The sequence below is a fragment of the Takifugu flavidus genome, chromosome 9 (genome assembly GCF_003711565.1).
Source record: "Takifugu flavidus isolate HTHZ2018 chromosome 9, ASM371156v2, whole genome shotgun sequence".
Classification (NCBI taxonomy): Eukaryota; Metazoa; Chordata; class Actinopteri; order Tetraodontiformes; family Tetraodontidae; genus Takifugu; species Takifugu flavidus.
This window is the reverse complement of record NC_079528.1, coordinates 1,449,340-1,476,365: the sequence shown is the minus strand read 5'-3', so window position 1 is coordinate 1,476,365 and position 27,026 is coordinate 1,449,340. Positions and strand designations below refer to the sequence as shown.

The 27,026-nt window shown below is 45.4% G+C and overlaps 2 protein-coding genes across 5 annotated transcripts in view; one reads left to right on the top strand and one right to left on the bottom strand.

Annotated features, from left to right (window-relative positions):
- Nucleotides 1–27,026, bottom strand: part of si:dkey-27i16.2 (regulator of cell cycle RGCC-like) — a 185,406-nt gene that overhangs the window by 118,139 nt on the left and 40,241 nt on the right. The gene's annotated exons all lie outside the window — the stretch shown is intronic.
- The window catches only part of nlgn3a (neuroligin 3a), a 106,238-nt gene that overhangs the window by 55,791 nt on the left and 23,421 nt on the right, over nucleotides 1–27,026 (top strand). For all 4 annotated transcript variants that reach the window (XM_057042888.1, XM_057042887.1, XM_057042890.1 and 1 more), the window contains one exon: nucleotides 15,019–15,204. In XM_057042888.1, the coding sequence (XP_056898868.1) occupies nucleotides 15,019–15,204 (186 nt within the window). The remainder of the gene's footprint in view (nucleotides 1–15,018; nucleotides 15,205–27,026) is intronic.

Here is a 27,026-nt window from a genome sequence, read left to right as displayed (position 1 = left end):
ACAGCGCGTCGCTCTCAGTTATAAGCCCGTTGTGTTGTGGTCAGAATGGCTGTGTTGGTCGTGGGATCAGACCTCAGCTAAATTGTGCTCACCCGGGCTCCTCCTCTGAGCACACGTTCCACCAGCACATAGCGACCTTGGGCCGGCTGACATTGCTGCATCACTGCAGCCTGATGTTATTAAATTGTAAAGAAAGGTCAGGAAAAAAAGCGCACGTAGCCCATGTCACCTTTTTGAGGTTGATGATGCACTTTCAAGGAGACGGGGGAACGGGGAGCACAATGTGGGTCCAAATGTTGCTTTTCTTTTGTGGAAAGTGCAACTGCACGAAAAGCACGAGCGGCTCTGAAGCGCAGAGGTGGGTTAGGGTTTGTAGCGACTCTCTCAGGGGGGAATTTCTTTGCTTGTGGGGATTGTCCTCGCCTCTTTGCAGTGCTGATGAGCCTTGCACTGTGGTCTGATCGAAAGAGGTCATAGCGTTGTGAAGGAGGCCCCAGAGGCCAAGTAGAACAATTAGAATTATGTGTTTCTGGGTCACTGGAGCACAGTTCCAAGTCTGGTAATACTATTCTACTTCCCAACAGTGGCAGCGGTGAGGAAATGGCTTGACTGGCTTATGTTCAATGCGTGATAAGGCTATCTCCGCGATGGAAACGCTACGCTGCTTTGTTTGAAATGCTTTACCCTAGCAACCATGCCAGATATTTTCTGGCATTTACTTTAAGCTGTATATATATTCTAATGTCGCTCCTTCAAAGTCGGTAGTCCTTAAGCAAATAGCAAACTGGGCCGCAAACAAAGCAGCGATGCTAAAAACGCAGGAGCAGCAAACCAGCTCCGCGCACGCTAACACGGATGCATCCATTATATCCCAGTATTGCATGAGCCAGTGAAAGTCATATTTCCACAGGAATAGACCACTGAGTTCTATAAATATTTGATTCCATCAAATATAGACCAACAGCAGCTACACGAGTACACATGTAATTTCACTCATTGTTCCTGTGATATTACTGCGAGTCTAATGCCTCCATCGGAAGTAAAATGCCAAGGGCTGCACATGGCTCTGCGAGGTGACATACTCAGTGTTTAATACGGCGGTAAACAAGTTAACAATGCTTGACAGGGATTAAAATGGATAGGGTCTTCTGAGTGGCAGAAATTCAATGACACCGATCATATGAACTGTTAAACGTGCGTATTTGAAATTCAAATTCAAAGTTGGCTGTCGCCGGATTTCCCCACTTGCACCGGGAGGCGTTTAATTATTTGTCTCAAAGCAGCGTGAAGATAGGAAAGGTTTTCACCAGATAGCGGCGATAAACTGCGGACGTTCCACTTTTATATTTATCTTCATGAAATATAGGACAAGCACTCGACCATTGCCTGTGATTAGTGCCCTCAACTCTTCTGTACGAGTAATGACATTTAGAGATATGAATCATCCGGAGAGTTATAAGAGCTGCATCAAAACAGATGATCTCCTGATTGTACCGCAGGGTTGTATACGTTGGTCATCTGTCAAATGTGCGCATGTATGCCCTTGGCTAGCACAGGATTCTAACTACCCAGTGCAACTTGGTGTCCTGGTTGTAAGTGCATCTTCTCTTATAAGGTAATATTTTTCAGGCCGGATTATAAAATGCTGACTGTGCATTTCTGCATAAATCATTTGCATTTTAATGCACCCCCCCCCACCCCCCACCCCCCCATTTGCATTTACTAACAATACCACTGTGGACAAAAATGCAGTGCTAACGCCAGCAATTGGCTGAAAATAAATAGTTTGGCGAGAAAAGACTTTAAAGCTTTTAAGAACTGGGAAATTTGTCATCCTTTGAGATGGAACGCGAACACATTTTCCTTGTGCAAACATTTAGGGTCCGGAGCCATTTGCCAGTGGCACCACAGCCCTTGTACCCAGCTCCAATGGTTTAAAAGGCTGAATTAGCCTCCTCTGGTGCTAATTTAGCTGAATTCAGTAGCTTAGAAAGGTCATACCTACACACATTTCACTTGAACAAAGCAGAGAGACATTTCTTGTGTTTGCATATACCACCTGCAGACACTTCCAACATGACCAAATATTCCCTCATGCTAGTCAGAGGAGTTCTGCAGGTGGCCAGGGATTTAATAAGGTAAAAAAGAAATCTCCAGGTGCCCAATCTTTTTATGGTATTTTGCTAAATTAAGCCTCAAATCCACTGTACATTTGACCATTGAGCTTCCTCTTTCAGCAAAGTAATGAATGTATTGCACAGGTAATTAGAAAAAGCCTCACACCGCTCACAAGCCGCACTAATATGTCTGCAGGTTTAATTAGAGCCGGATCGTGCTACTCAAGGCTGTTCCCCATGTCAATCCTGAAGCTCTCGGGCTTGGTGGGAGATAAGGCTCCGCGCTGTAGCTCAGTATGTGACTAACCTGGCACCACTGTGCAGGCTGCCTAAGGTAGCGAGCCGGTGCTGATTTCAGCCACAAGTACTGTGGCCTTGACTGTGAACCAAAACACTTTTCCCGTGGTGGAGACAAGAGCTGCTGACCAGCTGACTCCCGACATGGGAGCTATTGTAACGTGGTTTTACGTAGTAAAAAAAAGAGCAGGGATATTTTCACCGGCATGTCTCGAAAGTGGAGACATTAGTGATCTTTATCTATAGTGCAGCCATCTCCTGGACGCTCAAATGACAGAACAGTTGCACGGTGGTTAGAGCAGTGGGTGATTTGATCAACGCAATTGGCTTTATTTCGATTCTCCACCTGCTAGCTGTTTGCTGCTGATGCTATCGTGGAGCCGGAGGGGCATTCGAAGCAATGACTGGAACAAGATGTTCTACTAATAAGATTCAGAATCCTGACTTCCATTAGGACATCTCCCCCTCCCATTATTGGCTTTGTGGTTTGGTTAGTAACCCTTTTAACCTTAAGGCAAACTCACTCTGAAAGGCAGACACTAATACTCAAAGTCACAAAACAGACAAACAAGCAAAACAAACAAAAAAAAACAGCTGGATGTTGTCAAACGCTGAGCAATTGTTGTTTCTACCAAACTACAAAAGAGAAATTATATTTCGACCTGGATCCTACAGGCTGTACATTTTTTATGGCAAAGTGCACATGCGTCTAGCAGAAGAATAGAGTCAAACGAGGGAATAGATCCCATTTAGGGACGTCCGTCCATGCAGCGGTCCGACTGGAGAGAGGTGACATTGGCCTTGGCTGCCCAGAAACACTGCAAAGCAATCTGGATAATGAGTGGCTTTCCCTCGGACTGAGATGGCTTGTCACTCTATTTGCACGTCAAGGCTCGATACATCCTTCCCTGCTCCAGACATCCCTTCCAGGCCCTCGGGGAGAGGAGGAAGCAGTGGAAGACACAAACACAGAGGAAAAAGTAGGATGTATTTGTCAAGGGAAGTAGAGAATACACAGTACTTTGTAATAAATTAAACCAAGAGTAGTAATATAGATAAAGTGTTATAAACAATAAGAATATTACAACACCCAATAATCAGAATCTGGAGCGTATGGCTTTTTTCAAAGTAATGCTCGGATGCCCTTGGAGAGTGGAGCATGTGGAAATGCTCAGATGATAAGAAGGGGAATGAGAGAGCCTGGTGCAGGGGGTCATGTGTGAGAGGAGTGACAATTTCTTCTGACAATGTCCCGTCGTATTTTTGCTTGGTCAGCATGCTCTTTGAAGCGGGGGATGTCGCGTTTAATCCAATTACCTGTGAGAGCTGCCCCTTCTTTAATTCATTTATTGGGGCAGGGTGAGGGGAGCTGGGCTGGGCTAGGTGAAGGAGTGCAGATGAGCTCCGCTGGGAGGAGTGTGATTTCTCCAATGCGAAGCAGACAGGACCGACCTAACCAGAGCTGACAGTGGCAACCGCCCTTAGTGCTCGCCTGCAAAACGACCAGTCAGATTTTTGCACTTGAGTCTTGTTAGCGAAGCAGTGAGAAGAGTCATGTGAGACTGGAAGACAGAGAAGTGGGTCTGGTGCCACTGAAAAGTGGATCAGGTCTGACTGGACAAGAGCTTCCTGACTTATTAACTGTTGGTTGTGGTTTTATATGTGGTTTCAATACAGCACTCTAAATCAAATTTGTCCCTCCTGTTTTAAATCTTAACATTTTGACGGGAATCTGAACTTTGACCTTATTAACGCTTAAAAATAGTAGGACTCGTTGACGATACAACCCTTAACACACCGTGGTAATCAATGCAAATTTCTGCTTTGATTGATTGCTTTGGTTTGATTTTCAGCTTTGTCGAAGAAGGAAGAGTTGAAGCAGGCATGAGAAATGTTGGAGGTCCAAGCCTTAGCCAAGAGCCAGGGTGAAACATTGCATGCTGGTGCATCGACTCGTACAGTTAGCTCTACAACCCCCTCTTGGGAATCCGTGTATCTTATTTTGTGTGAATTCCTCATTGATCTCACCACTGTACAGCATATTCAGTCCATTTAAATGGGTAAATCAGAGCAGGTGAAAGGCTAAAGTAACTATTGGTGGACTAAATAAGTCAGGATTGCATCAAAGCTTTCTACTAAAGATTCTTCTTTTTATTCAATCCAAAATGAACATGCCGAAATGTATAAACCCCAATAGGTATTATGTTTAGCCAGGAGCTGAGGACTGTAGTAAAGCGTAGTGATGCAGGTGAAGGGAAAATCCCATTTAATTATCTGATTTTAATATTAGATATGGGTTTCCCTCTGAGCCACATCAGGTCTCGGATCGTGTTCTGGTCACCACATTCTCAGCTCTGCAGTGCATGAGGCCAACCGGTAGGGCGTGTAGAACAAAGCCATGGTGACATTTTATCTGACGGTATCTCCTGTGGGGGTAGAGCAATGCTGCCGAACTGTCAGGCAGATTTCACCGTGATGAGGAGGGGTGGGGGGGCGCCAAACAAACAGAGACCTGGCACAATCTCCCATCTCCAAGCAGCACAGACGTGCACATAGAGAACCTCCCAGGGGATCACAGGAGGCTGAGATGAAACGGAAAGCAAGATCTAACCTTTTTGTTGTTGCTGGAACCCAGTTCTTTAGAGCCCGCTAGATTAGAAGTAAGAACGGCAAAGAGAAGCGGGAAAGCTATCACTGCAGCGTGCAAAAATACAGAGACCCTCGCTAGGCATAGAACTTCAATATCAACCCAACCAAGAGAAGAATGAAGGCAAATATTGTCCTCCTTTGTAGGACATGGGGACAAGTGTCTTTCAGAAAGCGCATGGCCTTTTGTGTTTCATGCAACAATATTTTACAGGCGTACTGCAGCTATTGTGGAAGGGTTAGAGCAATCATGCGCGCAATTTTAAAAGCTGTTCATCGGGTTGTTTTTTTTCACTTCCCACTTTTCTTTGTGTCATAGTGCAGGCATTTTTCATCAACAAAGGAATGTTTGATTCCATTCGAGCCTTGAGCCCTACAAAGTAGTATTTGCCTTTCCCCCCCTAAATATGCTGGTTTAACTTTTATTTGGGCAGGACAATCCATCTGTTTATATAATGTGTTTTGATTTGTGACCATTTTGAACTTTCACACCCTCGAAAGTTACCATCTCCCCCATTGGGTAATAGCAATGAAACATTACACGTTTCATTGTGTCTCATCAACAATTGATGCATCTGCATTTTATCTCAATGTTCTCGATGATTTGTGGAAGTTATAAAGGAGCTTTAATGTGCTAAAAGCAGATGTGGAAGCATCTAATTAATCCCACCCCCATCTTGGTTCTCTCTGCAGGGTTGCTATTAATCTCCAGATGCTTTCATGGGCACTTGAAGCGACACCCACTATTAATGCTAAGCTGGAACTGGAGCTCAGGCCCCCAGAGACTCTGATCAAATCCCAAACGTGGTCGTTTGTGCAGCGGCCCAGTTCAGCTCTGGCCCAGCTCGCCTTAACTTTCACCCAGAGAGATCCGCTGGCATCGTTATCCTGGTGTGAGGACCAGGAGGATCACAGAGGAGATCAGGAGAAAGAGGGAGGAAGCAGAACACAGGAAGGTGTAGAAGATTTAAGATGGGGATTGAGAGGTCTTTTAATGCGAAGGGGGCTGGGAGGGAAACTCCGGTTCTGTCACTGTCAAAGATCACTCACAGCAAGGAGGCATTTCCTGTGGTTAATAGAATCAGTCCTTTAAAACGGGGTGTTAACATTTCTTTTCGAGGTGGCAGGGAGTTCAAAATCATGACTTAGCTCCATTAGTCAGTTTGTTGGCACTGCCATTCACTGTGATGGCCGCTGTAAACCTTAGACCCTTCCTCCACAGCAGAGCGTCCGCGTGCTCTAGTCGCAGTACTTTATGAAATTGATATTTTAAAAAAACACACACACATTGTACCCAGTCAGATCTTATTAGAGAGCCGTGCCTTTATGGGCTGGAGCACAACAGTTGGGAGGGAGGGGGGGGGTGTTTGTGGGTGCAAGTTGAATTTGTTTCCTCATGTGTAACCTGCAGGTTTGTGGGTTAGGTGGGTCCTTGGGTGAGGAACTAATTGAAATGAGAGGCGATGTGCGAGTCTCTGCCAACATGGCCAGTCCATTTGTCAGAGTGACATCACTGTACTCACACCCCATCCATCTACAGCCGACACCACAGGACCATGCTTCTCCTGGTGATTAATATCCATACAGCACCTCCCTCGCTGCACTGCATACACCCTCCACCCCCTTGCCAGACCACACGTGCACACCCACAAACAAACTGCACGCTGTGTTGGACAGCACCCCCAGTCGTGCAATGACCCCCCACTATAACAGATGACAGTCGTAGTATTGTTAGTACTTTAGTGTTACTATAGTAGAAGTAGCCGTAGGAGAGGAGGAGCATTTAGGTACCCTATTATTGTGGGAAAAATTAGTGGCTGAAAATGAAAAGTCCTTATGTACACTATGATAAATATACTTTAAATATATCTTCAACAGTCATGATGTGCCAGAGCGGATTTAATCTGCGATTCTTTCAGGCTAAAAATGGAAATATTATACAAATGTGAATATTCCGTCGAGGTTTGCCCCCAGCGTTTGTTGAACCGTTATGAGTAAGTCTGAGGCAACAATTTTTTATTATGAAATCATTTTCCTGTATTAATTTGGGCTCATGAGCAAACAGATACTTTCAATATTGACTCATGTGGCTGTTTAGTTTTAAAACTACTACAAATTTACACCGAGCCAAAGACTGTGAAAATGCGTCTTTAGTGTAGTCGATTCCATTTTGTTGGGTCACTGCAATCTTTGCTGGAGGGGTCATTTGATGTGCTCCTTTAAGACGAGGCTCTTTGAGTATATGATGATGATCGTGACCGAGACTCAAGTTGATGGTTGTGGCTGATGTGTTTTTGTCAAACCGTGAAGCTCTGTGGTTGAAAGTATCTTTCAAGGCTTTAACAGCCATGTTGCTTAGCATCAGCTTTCAGCAACTTTTAATGGAAGAAGGATAAATACCATCTCTTTGTATAGAAATACAGGCATTCACAACAGTCTGGAATAGGCTTATTTTATTGATGTAGCAACTATCTCCTAAAAATGAAGGTGAAAAATGTACCTGTTTTTTTCTTTTCCTCTACAGTCATTCTACATTCTTCCTCACGTTTGTCCCAAAATCATTTTTGTAAAAAATAAGGAAACTGTCGTTTAATTTTTAGTTGAGAATTATTTTTCGCTGGAGACTAATTTTGTCTTCTTTCATACAACCTGCAAAGGTTCAGAAAAATGATGTTATAGTAAATTGATTTCAAACCAAGAAATACAAAGAAGCAGATTTCCTCTATTTGGGGGGGGGGTTGTGGAATTGGCTTCCTGTGCTCATTCCCACAAAGTTTTGCTGAGAAAGAGAGCGCAGAAAATAAGCTTCATATCAGAAGCAGCCCCATCAGAGCTACTCCAACCTGAGGTGTTGGGCTTTAAAGATCTTCTAAACGATGACCTTTCTCTTCTGCTCTGCTCCACTGATGTACTTTGATAAGCCCGGCTCTGATCTGCTCTGTGCCATCGCAGCCCGTCACTGCACACTGCCCTTTCCTACTGGTGACTTTCTCACCAGACCCTCAAATTACATCACCCCGGTCTGATATCTTGTTTCACACCAAGCCTTTGAACTGGAGGAGCCTTCGGCTGAAGAAAAGGAGAGAGAGACAGAGAGAGAGACAGCGTCGTGTTACTGGCTGCTAATATTCCTTTTAAATCTCAGACTCAAGTTTGGTCAATTGTTCATGAAATAACTTCTTCCTACGACGCATGTTCTTCCAAGCGGAACCAAAGCGCTGCTTAACCTCACAGTTGTGCCTCTACAAACGCTGGTTTCTCCGTCTCCCTCCATGGCTGCACGAGGCCCGCCTCCGCACCAGCTGCGAGATGCAAAGCTCGCCTTAATGTAAAAGCATTTTTGCCGTCTTTGAGAATCCGCCGTCTGTGCTAGTCACTGAAGTATGTTGCAGAGAAGAGAGGAGGTGATGGGGAGTGCGGGGGCATCGGAGGCACAAGCAGCGAGAACAGAGCAAGCAGAGCAAGACAGAAAACATGATACGGAGACAATGGAGAGTTGGAGGAAAGTGAGATGGGAGAGACAAATCCAGGCGGGCGGCTATAGCCGACACCTGATTGATTGAGTGGCGTTTCGTGGCCAGGGGTCATACATATGTAAACTGCTCATTTGTAGTCCACTGTTTACCAGAGCTTGTGCACTGTGCCGCCGGGACGCATCGTACAATCAGATTAAATGGCCCCAAAGTCACATGCAGCCGCCACTATGTGCGCCAGCACTGCTGAGTTACGGTGTCTGTTTTTCATCCCTGCTGCCACAACAGGACTGTTTGTAAGAGATCTGGCTCTGAGGAGCTCCGATGACTTTCTGGTGTTTGTGCAGTGCAGATTTTTGACATTATGTTGAATTTAGGGTTGTTGTTTTGTTTTTTTTAAGTGCTTTGTTGCACATAAACCACATTTTCCATTTGAGTGCCTTTGTGAGCCCCAGAGTATACATTATGCTCCGTCTTCAGCTTTGTGCATTAGACGATGCAACCATCCAACATGCTGTTGGCTGGCTGGTTCGCACCATGATGCCCCCTTAGTGCGTCGTTGCGTAAACCTGAGACGAACGTAAGTTAAGTCACTTAATATTCTCTTCATCTAGTTGACAGAAAGGTGTTGCTAACTGTCATGTCGCTCTCACCAAATTACTACGCAACATGATCCACGTCAATATATTTGCTTAAAATTGAAAAAACCCTCCAGCGAGCGAACCTGAGTGTGAGGATACAGGCAACACTTTGTCAGCTGTATTTGGTTGTGGGAAGTCATACAGTTGCTTTTACTTCTCTGTGCTTAACCTACTTTTCCATCAGGGCTGGTAGCAAGAATAATATTTCTGAAAACAGGGCAAAAGTGATAACACAGGGAAAGATAGCTGGTCTTCACAGAATCCTCCCAATACAGTCATGCACTTTATATTCAATATCCTCAGTAAGATAGTGCCCTACTGTTTCTTTCTTTATCCTTGTATTCTGGTTTCTGTGATCTTTGTTAACATTCATAGAGAGCCTAGCCTCTGGTGCCCAGTGTCTAAATAGTATGAGCTCATTTTCACAAGCCTGTTTTTTTTCTCTCTCTCTCTCACGAGGAGACGGCAGCAGCCATTTTAACATGTGTGTGCTTGCTAATGTTAAAAAACAACAACTAATGTTTACATGTTTTGAAAAGGAAGAATTGAACTTTAAAACTCCTGCTGGAAGAAACAAGATCAGCAACATTTGTAATCCGGCTTGAAATACTGTAATCCACGTCACTGGAAAGGTGTCAGGACTGGGAGAGGCAGATGAGACCAGATCAGGAGTGCCTGGCTATCAAAGCGCTTGGATCCGTGTGCGATTAACGCCACAAGATGTTTTTGAGATCTCTGTTTTCACTGTAGTAGCAAACTTCACAATCCTCCTTTGAAGGAATCTGTAGAATCATTAATGTAATGTATTTTTCCAAAGCAGTTAGCAGGAAAGGTGTCGTATTTTGTGCCCTGGATACTGTGATCAGACCAAGCAGGTTCTGGGTTTGATTCCCAGCCATCGTATGTGGACGTAGCACCTTCTCGCCGTGCATTTTCTACTTTGGTTTCTTCTTTCAGTCCACCAGCATTAGGTCGACTGGAGATTGGCTCCGATGGACCAGCGCCCTGTCCAGGGGGTATTCCAGCCTCTTGCCCAGTGACCGTTGGGATAGGCTCCAGCACCATCTGTCACCCTGATCAGGAATAAACAGAATAACAGAAAATGAATTGCTTGATACATGCGTGGAGAAAATAAGCCGACAGTTGTTCACTAATCGAAAGTGAAAAAGGCATCTGCTTCCTCAGTATGGCTCAGTATGATGACTATGTCCCTGGTGTCATCTATGGGTCTATGGGTCATTGAACAACAAAAGCAAAAGAAAAAGCAATAAAGGTTTGAATTTACGGTGATCCAATCATGGCATCGGGGCTCTTTTATTGCACATGGAATGATCAGCTGGACAGCCGATCACAGATCCCTCTCAGCAGCCAAAGCACCCCTGACTCGACATGTTGAATCAGCCAGGGAAAATGCTGACAGGGACGGAGACTGTGGACAGTGTGAGGCACCAACGTGACATGGGCATTTCAGAGGGGCTGCTACAGCTGAGCTTCCGTCTGCTGCGTACCAGCCCTGCAACTCTGAAGCAGGGAGGGCAGCGGACCGATGCCATGTTAGCGAGATGACGAGATCAGATTAGGATCTGAAAACAGGAACTCTTCATTGATCTATTGGCAGTCAATTTAAGCCAGAACCACTCCCCCATTTCCTTCAACTTCCTTCCTTTTTCCCTTTATTCTCTGTATACCCCCCCTCCCCCCACCCCCCAGGACTGAGGATGAAAAAATGGATGGGAATGACTTCCTTAGCAGAGGAAGAACGGCTGGGTATGTCCCATGCTCACCGTGAGCCCAGCACACAGGCTCTTTATGTGGCTGTGTGAAGAGCAGCCCCTTCCCCTCTCTGCTGCTCATCCACACCCCAGCGTCTCCCATTCAGCCTGGGCCGGGCTGAGGGGGAAGTCGGACCTCTTTTGTCGCGGGGAATTCTTAGGGGAGATTGTAAAGCCTGCGACTGTGTGGGCCTTTATTTCTGTGGAGAGAAGGAGGGGGCGAAGAGAGAGAAGGAACGGGCAAGGGGAGAGAGAGGGGAGTCGCGGAGGAGAGTTTGGACACAGGCAGCCTTGTTAAGCAGCAGCCCCAAAGAGCGAGAGGACGAGGGGGAGAAAAAAGGAAAGAGCCAGGAAGAGAATGAAACAAGCAGAAAGACAAAAAAGAGCTCACGAGATTACGTCACCAGTGTTATTCTCCTCCTCTGCCTATGTTTTCCTCTGCTCCTCCTTATCCGTTCCCTCCATCTGGCTCCATGCGCGCCTGCTCTTCAGGTCAATAACAAGCTTTTGCCCTCACCCTCACCCTTCTTCGCTCGATTCTCACCCTCCACATCACATTACACGCATTCCATTAACACGGGGACTAAGAGAGATGTCTGGGGTCGCAGCCGTTATTATCTCAGCTCTTTTTACATCCCAGTTATACTTCACCATATAGCAAACACACATTTAAATCATAATCAATAGACCAACATCAGCCGTGAGCAGCATGGCTCAAGAACACGACACAGCTCGGAAGGAAAAGAATCATGCTGCAACATATATCAGGTGTCATTATGCACAGTTTGGTTTTGTTTTTGCTTTTTTTCCCAGAAGCATAAACTCATTTAATAAAGGCGAGTGGTGCCCAAACAGTGGAAAAAGAAAGGCGGCCGACACCTGGTCTCTGAACATCATCGTCCGCAGTCCTTGGATTGTTTCGGGTGCTCTGGCTCGATGCTGGGACGCACCGCAGCGGGGAGCACTGTCACATTGTATACATAAACCAACCCTCCGGTCATGTTAAGGTGACAGGGTCGGCGAAGGTCCTCCTGGGGGGGGCTGTACTGCGTGGAAACAGTGTTTGGTCCCGCAAGGGTGATGCAAGGTGACAGGTGCGACCTGACCCGGCTTCAGGCAGACTGTGGTCACCACTGGCGCTGCAGCTGAGATCAGGATGGAATATCGAAGTCTGTCTGTCACCTGTCCTTTGTATGGCTGAATTGCACCACATCTAAAACCGTTTAAAAAATCACCCCTGAACATGAAAAAGGGAGAGAGAAAGCCACAAACGGCAAAGTCACTGTGAGAAGTGCTGCAGCTGTTTAGTTTCTGTAGCTGCACCTCTGCAAGTACTCAATCAGAAAGTGGCTGTATTTAGTGTTTAATGTTAAATCAATGTTATATCCTTCAACCAACTGTGACTGTAATGTAATTGCCCTCTTAAAATTCAGCCCATTGACTTCAATAGGTGTTTTGGAAAAAACTGCACGTTCCGTCCTGTTATTGAATAAACAGCAGGCAGAACATTTATTTGAAAACATGTGTTTGCGTTTTCAGTTCTGCGTCTCATCAACTCAAACTACTTGTGCTTTAATGATTATTTTATGCCTGTTGAAGTGAGTTGGAAGGCGGTAATTGTGAGTACTGTTTATGTCTAACTTAATTGGTCAGATAATTTAAAAGTGAATATGCATTTGAGTTCATGCAGCTAAAGGGATGGATATAATGTGATCATGGGTTATAATTGAATGTTTATTGTAATCTGGCACCGTGTGAGCAGTCAACGTGAGATTCATGATATTAAAATATAACCCGCATGGATAAAATTATGCAGGAGCAAAGCAAAGCAAAGTCAGTTTCTGCAATTTATTGTGTATCGTTTAAATGTAATATCATGGATCTTATTATAGCAGAGCAGAGAGAAAGTCCAGAGATAAGTTGCTGTTGACTGACAGGAAAACAAAACAAAACACGCCTCTGACCCGCCGACTAAACTCTGCTGCGAATGCAAAAAATGAAATAACAGCTCATAAAAAAACAATTACTTTGCTATCTTAATTGTTTTCCAAACACTTTCTGTCACCTTTCCAATTAAAACATGACCAGGAGGTATTTGAGATGTATTTTTAAATGGGGCCTGCAGTGTGTTTTGTCGTCTAAGATACTGGATTCCACCGTTACATTTTAATGGCCATTTATAGATGCAAGGGAACAAATGCAGCCCAACAAAAGGTTAAAGGACTGGAGCACTGAGGCCTGCTTTACTCTGCACCAGCATGGCCTCTGAGTCCAGTCATTTGTATTTTTTCATTAAGTAATTTCTATTATTAGCATGCCAAATGGACGGTAGTTTCCACATCTCCTTCAATTAGGCCATCAATTGCACAGGAACTCTTTTTCTAGCCCATCTGACCTCCCCCTGATGGCTGACACACCCTCTGTTTACAAGGTGGGAAAAGCTGCTCCCCTGTAGTTATGAAGAAAGACGAGGAGGAGCCTCGGGAGGAAAAAACCTGAAAAATCTCTCACGCCGTCCTCATCTCACACTGCCATTTACTCATTCTCTGTGTTTGGCCTTCTGCTCCGTCATCCTCAGGGATGAGTCTAAAGGCGACCATCTGTTGATCCATTTGTCTCCCGGTTAGCTTCCTGCGCCGCCGCCTCTCTGCTATCAGTGTTGAGGCCTGGCCTCCCCTCTGCCCGCCCTCTGTGTTGTTACCCAAATGCACTCTGGGCGATCGGGCGTCGTGTCTGTGACGGGGCTGGAGGCTGCGGTCGTCATCTATCAGATTCCCGCCAAAGAGAGGAAATCAGAATCGGCAGAGTCGAATTCATCTCGTGCACGCACACAAGAAAACGGCTAATGAGCCTGGAGCAGCTGCTTTCTAATCCGTGTTTATCTAAATTGAGCTTCGGTTTCCTGACTCGAGTCCAAAAACACGCGGCGCGTTCTTGTATTTAGCTTTTGTCCGTAGCGGAAAGCCAGACTTTTTCCCCGCACCACGTCTCCTTTGGCCCTTAGGACCTAAACACAGAGCTCATCATTACATAGAGGCATACAGCATGAAATAGATAAAACAATCGTGAGGTGCTTGCAGACCATAACTGCCGCCTCCCAAGGATTCAACAGCAGTTATTGCTCCTGAAATGTTTAGGGGCGATGCCAGCACATGTCCCCTAGCTGTCACCTCACACGCGTGCTCAGGGGCTTGATGGATGCCGCGTCCACCACTGGGAGCACGGGGATCGCTCGCCGTTGATCTTCTCCCAGGAGTCTTGATTACCCATCATTCAGTGAGGCTTAAGCCCTAGAGAGAGGGAGAAGGTGGTGCTAACATGATCTCCGGTGCGCTCAGTAGAGTCTGACCGTCCAATGCAGATGTCAGAGAGAAGATTAGAGGGTTTTTTTTTCTTCTTCGTGGAGATATTTGCGGCTGTAAATTTTTAAGAGTCTGAAAGAGGATTTAAAGTGTGCCACAGGGAGGCTGCGGCTTTCGCAGATCCTCCTCATTTCTATCGTACATCTCATCCTCTCCCCCTTTTCTTTGCGTCCGAGGGTCCAGATATTCGTAAGGTTTTCATTAGGAGGTGCTCAATATATCTGATGATGGGTGTTCACCCGGAGAGACATTCCATTGATTTGCCATAAGGTTCAAATGACATGTGGTCACACGCTCTCCTATTTTACAAAGAGCCTTGTCATCCGATAAGTCACTTCACCGCTGCTGTCACCTGCTGTGACACCTCTCTGGAGATGCAGGGGGTGGGGTGGGGTGGGGGGGGGCGCCGCTGTAGACATCCTGGTTTCCCATGTGTGTTTTTCCAGATAAACTTTGCTTCTGATGCACATTTCCCTGCAACAGTGCAACGTATGAACCACGAAGGTCAACTGGACTGTTGAAAGCAGCAGTTTAGCCTTAAATAGTTTCAACTCCCACCAAACCGGTCAGAATGAAGAAGCCTTTTGGATGAGAGATGAAACATCTTTAACAGACCTGTTGACTCTTCACTAGACCTTTAAGGCTTAGGATGATCTGGATAAATAGGAACCTACATAGTGCAAATTATTAATGTCATCTGTGTGTTACAGGGTTCCTCAGCACCGGGGATCAGGCAGCTAAAGGAAACTATGGCCTCCTGGACCAGATCCAGGCTCTAAGGTGGATCAGCGAGAACATCGGCTTCTTCGGTGGAGATTCCAATCGCATCACTGTGTTCGGTTCGGGGATCGGAGCATCTTGTGTCAGCCTTCTAACCTTGTCCCACCACTCTGAAGGTAGTGTACTGCAGAACAAAGGGAATGGGGGGGGGCTCTGGTGCAGTCTAACAGGTGTCGGCTGCTTGACATGAGAAACAGGTTGAGGCAGCTAGCGAGGTGTTGAGCAGAGTCTCTTCTATACTGCCCGACAAATATATCAGGAAGCAGGTGTTTGTATTAAACTGATTGTGACGCTCCCATCTGAAAATCTCCATAACGGATTCTGCGGCTCATGGGGGACTTGGGATATTCTGCCTGTTTGTTACGATCCCTCTCTGTGTCAGAATAAGGTACAATGCATCTTTACGAGCAAGATAAAATAGGACATAATGTACCGAGGGAGAACACTTTAGTGTCAGACGCACTCACGCTTTCCGTGCGTGAGCTATGCTGTTTACCTCCTGGCTCCGTGAGTGCTACTTCATGATGATCTACTGCGCCGTGTTGACCGCGTCTTTAATTGTAAATGCAGCATTTGTGTTGAAACCTGGTCATACGATAAACATCTCTCATACCCGTGCACCCTCCCTAATGCATTATAGAATTAGGACGGGGGCCTTACTGCATGTATGTAAATTCTTGCTGGAGGTGATTTAGCTTAACTGTTCTAGTGCTCATAATTCACACCGTGCAGAGTCTTATATGGAGACTGCAGCGTCTCTAGGCTGGAGTACCCGGTGATATAAGTGTTCATCCATTTAAGAGCCGGTTGTTTGTTTAGCTTATATTCATTCATAGCCGTGTCTTGACCTGCTATCGGGATATGAAGATGTTACTATTGCATAGCATTAGCCTGCTCCCAAACAGGTTAATGTGAACACGACACGGACAGTTAGCTTTAAACACTGAGCTTTGATAATATATGCTGCTGAAGTGAGATGGATTATATAGAGGACCAGTATTACCCATCAAAGGGCTAACCACATTTACATACTGTAGGAGCAGAGTGATGCTAGCTTTTCACAGCGGTCATTTGCGCAGGACTTTGTTTAGCCACCATTACATTAGCTAAGATTGTGTCGCGTTTTGCATTCACCAATTTGCATCTCATTGTTACTAATTGCCTTGATTTCCTCTGATGAATAATGACTGCTTTTGGATTGAATTTCTACTGTAAATGCCCTTTTTTTTTGTTCATACTCCATAATGCTACGCTCCGTGTAGCATGTTATTATACTGCCAGTGAAACCATCTCCTCTGCCTCCTAGTAAATTGGATATTACTGGCTCTGTTTTTTCCCCTGAATGGAAATGTATGCCCTTCTGACGGGCGGGGTAAGGGACAAAAAAGAGGCACTAAAACTTCCAAGCATCCAAGGAAATTTAGACTGGGAGCCTCTTCGTGTCTGGAGTCATGCTGTGAATGTAACCAATGGCAATCAGATTTCACGCAGTTTCTCTGGGAGCACAGATTCTTCTAATTACACAGCTTTTAGAGTTGGAATGGTTTGCTGGATGTCACAGAAAATCCAAATAATGACTTTTTTTATTATTTTGCACCTGCTTCCCTAACATCCACTTTGCTCTTTTTGCTTGCTTCCTCTCGCCATTGCTCCTCTTCTTCCTGCCTTCTGATTAAGTGTTGATCTTGTCTGGACAATGCCCTAAAAATAGAAATGATAATAATAAAATAACAGAAAAAGGAAAAAAAAAAATCCAAGCATGTGGAACCATAGCAGCAAAAATTGAAGTAGAAATCTCTCCTCGAATGAATCGTGCGCAGTGTCGCGAACACACCTGCCTCTCGTAATGGATTTGTGTAATTATTTCCCAGCCATGTTAGCAGGCTGTTGTTTCCCAGGAAGAACATCTCATACTGACTTTCCCCTTTTTTGTGCTTCGAAATTGAGACTGAAGCAAGATTGAAAACAATGTATCACACCGAATCCACCTTTATTTCAGCCTGCTCGTGGGTAGAAATTCATGCCGCAGAAACACAGGCAGCAGCGACTGAGCCAGGTGGAAATAAAAATGCTTTTTACTAACGTGACTTCAGAACCATTTTGTTTCTTAAATAAACTCCATTTATTCAATAACTTTAACCTCTCCGCCGAGACGTGTGGTGCCACAGCCATTCTTGATTACATTTATTTTCCCATTCCATTAAAGTTGTATATTAATGGGTTTAATGCTAGACTTTGAAGTGTCTATGCTGGTTTAAAAGGCTTAAATGGCTCCACTCTACCTTATTTGGCCTGGCAACACTGGCTGTTCAGGATTGGCCCAGGGTGCGTTAAGGTGGTTCATCTCGGTGTTATTTATACCGCATTAGTTCTCTCTGCCTGAGAGTGGACACTCAGTCAAAAACTTTTCCTTCTCCAGCTGTTCAGATGCAGGATAATGAGACCCAGGTATGATAAAAGGGTAAGTCAATCAAGAGTTACAGTTGTGGAGTTTCCTGCCATCGTCATGCATTTAATGAGCAGTCCCTCCCTCGCTGTACACAGTCTGTCACCACTTCCTGCATCCAGCAGTGACTCCCGTTACTCCTGTTGGTGGCAGCGTGACAACTTACTTCAGATGCTCCGTGCTCCTCCTGAAGCCTATTTAATAAGCTGGATCCTCCTATATCATTCCAGCCCTCTGGCCTAACTCTTAGATTGCCTGCTCCTCTGGGCTGGCCTTGGTGTCATCTCCATGTGGGTGTGCCGAAGGCCCAAGTCGCAGAGTACATCTATCAAAGACCCCATCCCACCCTCCCCCACCTCAACCGGCCTGGCTGTCCTCCTCTCGTGAGGACTGGATTTTTTTTTTCCCCCTCCTGTAATCTGCTCCTCACTGCACCCATCTGTCTCATGGCTTCATGGATACAGAACCACGGAATGGACACATGACTTCTCTTCATGTACCAGTCTCTCTCCCCCGTTCTCTCTCCCCCGCTGTCTCTCCTTTTTCCTGCTCCCAAGTCTGGAGCATGTGTGGTTGGATGCTATTAATAAGATGCCCGTCGCGTCTGCTATGCGACGACCAATCTAGCTGCACATCTGAGACTTTGGAAGCAGAATGGTCATTAAAATCACAGTCCCTCTTGGCGGGAGACTGTTTTTGACCGGATTATTAAATGTTGCTCAACAGTTGTGATCACGCTGAGGGAAATCTCTCCATCTCTTCTTTTTTTTTTTCCTGGCTTCAAACACACAAACTGCTGAAGTTGAGAAGCAAGGACATTAGGCAGCCCTGTGTCTTATCTAGCTGCCATCGAACAGCCACTAATTGAACATGCAGATTTTTTTTTCTTATCTCCTAATAATCATTATAGTTTGAAGAGATGAGTTGGCTCCTCTGCAAATGATGAGAATACCAAGCAGCCAGTGGGTCGGACAGACGATTTTGCCCGTCCCGTATATCTCTCTGGTCAACAAAGCTAAAATAAATTGTGCTGTCACAGAACCAGAAAGCATTCTGCGTACTGTATCCGTGCACGTTTTTGCATGACTCGTCCAGCTGTCAGGGCACGTACAGGCAGGCCGTCTCTTCACAGAACGCACACGGGGAGCTGGCGAGTGGTAGAGCCGCTGAAGGTCGTTCCCCCCCCCACCCCCCCACCCCCCCGTCTTCCTGTAAGCAATCAGGATAAAAGCTCCGCTTGTGAGGAAGTGCTCTCCTTTTAATGGAATGTCGTGGACATTAAAGACAGCTACCGTGGGGGGATCCTTCATGCCAATGTCAGCTTTCATTTTTATTAAGACTTCTGGGTTATTGAGGACCATAAATATGTATGTTAAATGCTTCCGTTTTAGGGGCAGACGCCTGCGAGCACGTCAGGCTACAAATTCTATGTTCTGTCTTCAACCATTTGTTGAGCAGCATGATATGGAAGATGACACAGTGAATCATGGGCTAAAAAAATCAAGGTTACATAATCACTGTGGTGGTTCATGCTGCAGGTAGTTTTTTAATGTACAAAGATGCCTCTTGGTTAGCTGGCTGAGAACCCTGAATCAGTGAATGGTTCTGGTCAAAATAGCCACGAAAAAAAACTTTTCAACAGCCTGAACTTCTATTACACAGGCATCATTAGCAAAAACAAGAGCAGTCACGGCCATTTTATGAGGCAACTAGCAGTTAAGTTGATTAAACTGAGTGGAAGCCGAACTGCTCTCAGTGTTCTCAACCTATTTAAGCCTGAACACGTTTAGAAATGCACTATTTGCTGTATTTCTGAATTTGCTGCCTTCTAATGTTCTACTTTAATCATCTGGACTCTCTTGCCTCTCTCTTCCCCATTAGCATTTGTGTTTTCACACATAGAAAACCATTAATATATTAACTGGACAACTGGAACAAGCCTGAGGTGGCAGATTACTTAGCAACCCTCACAGCAAAAATAGCACAATCCTTTCACATGGATTTCCTCAGGTCATCGATAAAACATAGTGACATAATTTATACTAAAGGTGCAGAAAGGGCAGATGTGGACCTGATGCTAAAAGGAGAATTTCGACAAAATACTCGCCTTAGCCGATCCCACAAATCAGAAGACAGCGCTGATACTTTGGCTGGACGGAGAACGGTGGACACTGACTTTTTGAAAGAGTACGATGTGTTTCAGTAACATTCTGGAGCAGCTTTGGCAATCAGGCAGTCTGACTGTGACTGGTCACCGGTCCGTGAATGTTTGATGATGTTGGTGGGGAATTTGGAGGTCAGGTCAGTGCTTTGTCCTCTGTTAACGTGATGGAGAGGTGGCCTCTATCATCGGGAGTGCTCTCAGGAGAGGAGAGGAATGTTAGGTGGGTGGCTGTGGCTTATGAGGCAGTTTACAAAACGACTTTCATTATTATTGTTGTTGTTGTTGAATGAGCTTAAATGCGACTGGCTTTCAATCCCATCTGTTGCCTAGTAGCATCTGTTGTTTCTGACATGAATTTAATTCCTGCACCCTCAAAAGAGGGGGAACGAGGCCCACCCTTGTTCACTGGACCTTAAATCAATCTCCCCCTGCCAATCACCCCAATGCAGCGCCGCTGCTGTGGAATTCACAGCCTGCTTTTCCGCCAGCGCCTCACCTCTGGCCTGACAATCATTTAGCATGTACGTGCAGGCCTGTGGTCATCCTCAGGGGACGGCGTGTTGCTCGGGGGTGATAGTATGCAGCGAGAATGCATGCACGCTTCCATTGATGCAGCTTCAGATGGCACAAATGCTGCTTTGAAAAATATGATTTAAGCATCAGGAGGCCATGGAGATGTGGATTAACTCTTATGTTTACATCCCACATTCAGAGTCCAGTCCTCCTGACAACTTGAGAACAATTGTGTGCGTTTCCTTACAAAAGTCCCATGGGCGGTTCTGCTTGTGGAGTGACCCGCAGCTCTGCCGGCCCACTCCGACCTGTGCCGGCTTCACAGCGTGCAGGTTCATCTCTTCTTTCGGGGGATCTCGTTACATTCTCCTGCTGCCCGCGGAGTTTATGCATCAAATAAAATCACCTCGCAAGAGCAGAAATGTGAAATTCAATCACTGGGAGCGATAGCTGCCTAACCACTTCCTCGAGATGTTATTCATACAGGAACCAGCCGCCATTGATGTGCAAATGCCTGGTGCTTGAGAAAACCAGGGACAATTGTCGGGGTAGAATAGACCCCATTTGTGAGGTGTCAAAGGCATTCAGTAACTCAACGCTGTACAGTTAGCTCGGTGTTTGGGGCAACATCCATCTTTCATTTGACTGTTTGCTGAAGGGCGTCTCTACATCTGGTGGTGTGAAAAAGGCCTATGTGAGATGAGAGAATGGGGGCACGCCTTGTCAGATGCAGTATTCTTCCACCTCAATTGACAAGAGGGATAATTAAAGAGGGATGCCATCTCTGTGGAGCTTGTAATGATATACGCTGACGACTACGCTTCGTAAGAATGTCATGCACTCTGTCATCCACTCTGGCTGCCATTGTGTGGAGAAACGCACCAAACAGGAGGCATTTCAATGGCAATATCTCTGACTTGGCAAACCAGTGGAAAATTACTTGATATTCAGAAGGCGGAGGATTATTCTCAAACTTAATGCATTTTTTTACTGAAAATTAACTGGAAATGGCTTAATTCAAACATCAAATGGGTGTTTTTCTCAAATGTTATTCTCACTATTGCTAAGAGAAAATGAAGCAAAGGCTGAGTAGACAGAAAGAGGAGTAGCTCTAGAGTAATGCAGGAAGGGTTATTGGGGTAAAGATGACTCCGCCGAGGTCATATATTCAGTGGAAGTAACACTCTAGAAAATAATACCCAGTTAGGCTGTCCATCAGAGGCAGATAACTGTGCTTATCCCCAGCCAGCGGAGAGCAGAGGAATGAGAATTTGACAGATGGGCTGAAAATATTGAAGACACTTCTTACAGGTCGCGTAGCCATCACTCTGTCTGGGCTCGTGTGAGGTAGAGGAGCCTGTGAAACCTGCAGACGTTCAAACGCAGAGTGGCAGGTCGGGGAGGGGATCCGTGGATAATTAAAAACTTAAATAAATCCAGGCATCCATCAGCCAGAGTAATAGCTCTGAGAAATACGCGCGCGCAGCCCTGGGTCTGCAGGACTACAAATGGACTTGGGCAGCTTGAGCGACATGTGGCACGCACAGGCTGTCTCAGCAATATTCTCCAAGACGAAATAATGGGACCCATCTGTTGATACATGGCTGAGATTGCTTTTGGAATCTAATTGCAGCTGATTAACGAGGCGACTACAGAATATGTCATCTGTTGATGACCTGCAGGCTCTGGTGATGATGCGGGAAAGTCATTAGTTTAGGTAGATGCCATCTATGAATCACTGCAGATATGTCTTTGTCAAAGGCACATTCATACACCTTCTAATTGACAGCGTCAGTGGAAGAGGGGAAGAGTGCGATGCGCTGCTTGCTGAGATGTGCCGTCCTTTGATCCTCTCAGGCGATAGATCAATTAAACCAATGGCTGCCTCATATTGCTCCCAGACTGTCTCGTCTGTTTCCTCTCTTGATTGGTCTAATGACTCGAAGGCTTCTTTCCATTTCCCCCGCTACGCTGCATCAGCTCGCCCGCCGAAATCTCCCAAGCATTTTCCGCAGCTCCCTTCTCAGTATGTCATAGCGGTCTCTTTCTTTTTCCGCGTACCCTCCCACCTCCACGTCTCTATTTCGTCTTCTCACCATGTCTCCTTCTCTCTGTCTCAGCCTTTCTCTCTCTGGCACCAGTGTAAAGCATCCATTATAGAGTGATGCATGGGTGTCTGTGTGAGTGGGATAGAGGGACTTGGCGCTCCTCCTGCCCCACCTGCAGAGGAAGCACTGACAGCTGAGCATGGGGGGCTCATCCCTCCCTCCCTCCTCCTACGCCCAGTTCCACATCTCTGCTGACCTCCCTCCTCCTCTAACACCTTCTCCATCTCCGCGTTTTCTCCCTCGCCTTCTATTTATTCCCTGTTGCTCGGCACATATTGGCCCAGTCTCTGGATGCTCACTACATTCGCACTTATTTTCACATTTACGTTTGTCCGCTGCTCTGTTTGCTTTCTCCCATCTCTCTCTGTCCTCTTTCCATTTACCTCTGACTTTGATTAAAATCTGCTCATTACCTATCAGTGATTATTCGGTGCAGTGCAGGCGCTGGTCGGCGCCAGTGTCTTTTTGCGGCAACAGCCACGAGCGCTGTGTGTTTCCTCCTCATGGCTGGCGAGGTCACTCCTTTGAGCACATTTTTGTTTATCCCAGCTGGGGGAACAGTGCACATTCCACTTTTTTAAAAAAAAAAACTGTCGCCATCCTCATCAGTTTCACCAGTTTGTGTTCCTTGAGGAAAAATAACATGCGCCGGACTGGTTTTTGAAAAGGGTTTTTATTAGTGTTCACTTAATTCTGACACAACTGTCTGAGAGGTAAAGTCTCACAGGATCACAGGCGTTCGGGAATAAACCATTCTGTGACCCTGCCCACTGACTGTGAGAAAAGGGAAGTCGTTGCATTAAAAAGGCATCAGTGCAATTACTGCACCCAAAGGTTTCATTATTTTGTATTAAGGTGATGGTGACTACAAGTTGTGTGAATGTTCATGTGGTGTGTATTAATTCTGTATGGTAATTTCATATCAGACAAACCATAAAGACACTGAACCAGGATGATTAGTTACCGTGGCACTTGTTTTCCAGGGCAGCGACATACAGTAGGCCATCTGGAGCTCTGCAAATGTAATAATGTGCTGTGTGTGCGTGCATGTGTGTGTTTGTCTGAAACTGTGCATTTCTGGGCAGTGTGCATTAGCCTTAGCTGTGAAATTTGCATAGTCTGAGCACAATGAAATCCCCAGTGAGAAGAACTTCAGCAAACATGCTGACAAGCTGAAATCTCTACTATAAAAGGCCAACGTTGTGCAAAAGACTAAATCTGTGGCTCTCATGCCTGTGAGACTGTAATAGATTTTTAGCTCAGAGAGCTAACGTTAGCTATAGATCCTTTTCAGTAGCGAAATACACCAATCGAACGCGGCTGTCAGAGAACAATATCGCTTGTGTCCTATTTTCTCAACTTGGAGCAGGTTCTCTTCCCCCAGATTAGCAGCTAGTGGTGTCTAAAGCTATACACTAGCTGCAGCTTTATATTTTTGTTTCAAATAGGTATTTGCTTATTAGGCGGTATCTGATTTGGTTTTATTATTGGACAGCGCAGCATCTACCAAAGGAGGGAGAACCAATTGCGGAGGAACCCTGTCTGACACACGCAGCCATCTCTAACATTGGTCTGTAGAAACAGATTGTTAACCTGGAGCAGAGCTGTAATTCTGTATTCAAGATGAGTCCTCCTCAAATAGCAGGTGTGTCCTGAAAGGACACACAGGTGGCTTTGCACATTATTGCTGTCCGACACTCAGATAACGTTTGGACCATATTTGTAAGATGGCAAACCCATCTGGCTCAAGCTTGTTTATCTGTGGGTCTATAGCAGACTACTTACCCCTTATAAAGCACAATTATATCAAAACCCTTAGACCAGCAGATGTAGGCGTGTCCTTTAAACACATTTTCAGCCAGAAATAACCCTCTTATGTACATTAAAGTGAACATAACTCGGACATTATTAGAGTCTTAAAGCTTTGTTTGTCTTCTTGGTCAGACTAGTCTCTGACAGTCAGAGCAAATTTGTAGTGTTAGTTTATCTGCCTATCACAACAACAGATCTTTTACATATAAAAAGAACTCTGACCATGACAAATGGATCAGAAAATAACTTTTAACCAGGTCCTCATTTTCTGAACTTCCACATGATGCAGACTCGTCTCGACCCATGTTCTGACAGCACGTCCGGGTCAGAGTTTTGGTTTTAAGGTCCTCTCATATAAGCCAGGTCCTGCTCACGGTTCCTTCCTGTTAAAAGGGAGTTTTGTTTGTTTACTGCTGTATAGAGTTGAGCTTTTGGGTTTGCAATTGTTTAAAGTGACCTGGTCCCCTAAGATTACACATAGAGAATAACAGGTATGGCAATCAAACAACAAGCACAACAGCTTTGTTCCAACCATTGATTTTGCACCCTGAAGGCTTTTATTGTGAAGCAGCTGCAGGAAGTCTGGAGGACTGCTGACAAAGCACAGAAGCAGTGTGGATCAGAAACAACAAGGGGCTCTTATCTGTTAGATGGAGAGTCTGAGCAGGATGGTGGTGAGTAATACAAAATTCCCAATCTGACTCCACCAATTCATGAACTAACACTTAAAGATTAAAGCAAACACTAAAACCAAAGTTTCATTTTGAAACAGTTCATGATGATCAGTTTAGTATTCAGCAGAGTGTTGAGCTTGTGGAATATAAATGAGCAGAGCAGAAATCACAGGGTTCTAACTTTGCCTATTTTTACATCTGAGATTCCACACCTGGCTAATTGCTGCATCATCGGGTGGACTCTCACAGGCTCCCGCCAGAGCGCCCACTCACCCCCACATTCACAACAGCCCTAATTTTAAAGTCTGCGGCTGGCTTGACAGCCAAAGTGACTGTTCAACAAAAGGTAAAGAGGTACCTGCAGAATAAGTCTAACAGGCCAGCCATCATTTAAAGGTGACCCGGGCCCTCGACACGCTCCAGCCTTTGACAGACTCCAAATTTTACTGAAATAAATAGTCCTTTTTGTGCCACAAACATAATGCTGTTGTCATAAAAAGAAAAACAGGCACTGCTGCTGAAATACTTCGACTCTATAGCTCACATCCGGCCCCTTTCTTCGGCTCTTGACAGATCTGTAGAACACGTAGGTGATCTTGATCATTTACTCACTACAGAAAGGAAATCAGTGCATAATTGATAGGACAGGTACAGCATATATGCTCAAACATGGAGGCTGTTGGATGAATAGCCTGCATTTTCACACTGTGAATTCGTACAAATATGAATAAATTCTTAAGTATATATCAACATGAAGTCTTGTGTAGCTTTTCAAACATGATGACAGGATACCGCAGTCCAACCATGGGCCATCGAATTACTGTTCTTTTCTGTCTGCTTAAGAATACCAAATGCAGAAATGCGTCATTCTGTAAACTCATGCCTGCCATCAGACCTGACTTCCTCTCCATGAAAACACATGCAGAGCAGTCCTTTTCCAGCAGTAAAAACATCTAATAAAAATGTCTGCACTCGTCCTCTAAATGGTTCCCTCCAGACCCACTATCTAATTGGTTGTCTTATCAGTGAAACTCGCTTCCAGTCGGACTCTTTTTTTTCTCCCCGATGCCTATGAGTGACTGAGCTCCCCTGTCTGGGTGTCTGCTCCTGTTTTCAGGCATGTCCCAGGATTGCCGCCGCACGGTGAGGGCTTCATTAGTCGAGGATGGGAGGTGGCAGCAGAGGAGAACAGCTGTTTAGCAAACTGCATGCATTGTTAGCCAGCCTCCTCCGTCTGCCTAACTGCCTAAACCCGTCCCCTAGCTGTTAATAGAACGCTCATTATGAAAGGAGAGGGTGAATTGATGGGAAACAGCGCCACTCTGCTCCGACTCGGTCTGACTCCAGCACTCCTCCTCTCCCTCTGGTGTCTATTAGAGGGCTGCAACGAATGCTCCCTCCCTACGAACAGCTACCCATCCGGCCCTCCGTGACCTTGAACCTTTACCTTGGGAATGACAGGGAGAGGATGCTGATGGAGGTTCTCTCGTCAGAGGTGTGCTGGCATCTCAGGCAGGCGCCCTGACGGGCTGCACATGTGAAGAAACGCTGGAACATATGAGATATGAAAATTCCAAATGATTTTCTTTCTTAATCTTAGATGCTGATGTCAGTCTGTTGGTCAATTAAACAAACTGATTTTACTTTTGCTGTAAATGAAAGAACTAATTCTCCAAAGCATTACTTCAAATAAACATAGTCGCGTATAAAAAATACTCTATATACTTTTCTTTTTTTCCCTATGGTGTCGAGGCGTTGAATTATTCAGACACTGTAGATTAGGCTGCTATAATTTATTAGAAACCCAAACGCGAATGTCATTTTCTCTTTTTCCCAAATGAAGATAAATGATGAAGCTGGCAAAGAGGAGAGACAGGTTCAACATCAGAGATGGGACCACAGATATCTGACAAACATCTGACAGCACTGATGAGAACAGCTACAGATCAGAGGCAGGAAATAAATACATCTGACTGGAAAAAAGGGTTTGATGGGAATACAAACCGGAGACATTTTAGCAGGGAGGTTTTCCTCTGGAATTAGACTGTAGCGCGTCAGCGGGGCAGAGGACAGGCAGCGTTACAGATTCCTGCCGACACCCAAAGCCAAACGGGTTCATTCATAGAGCCAAAATCCTTCAAAGTAAGTCGCAGAACGCAGTGATTTTTGCCGTGAGACCAGTTGTCTGTGGCCGCTGGTGCAAATCAATATGTTGACTGTT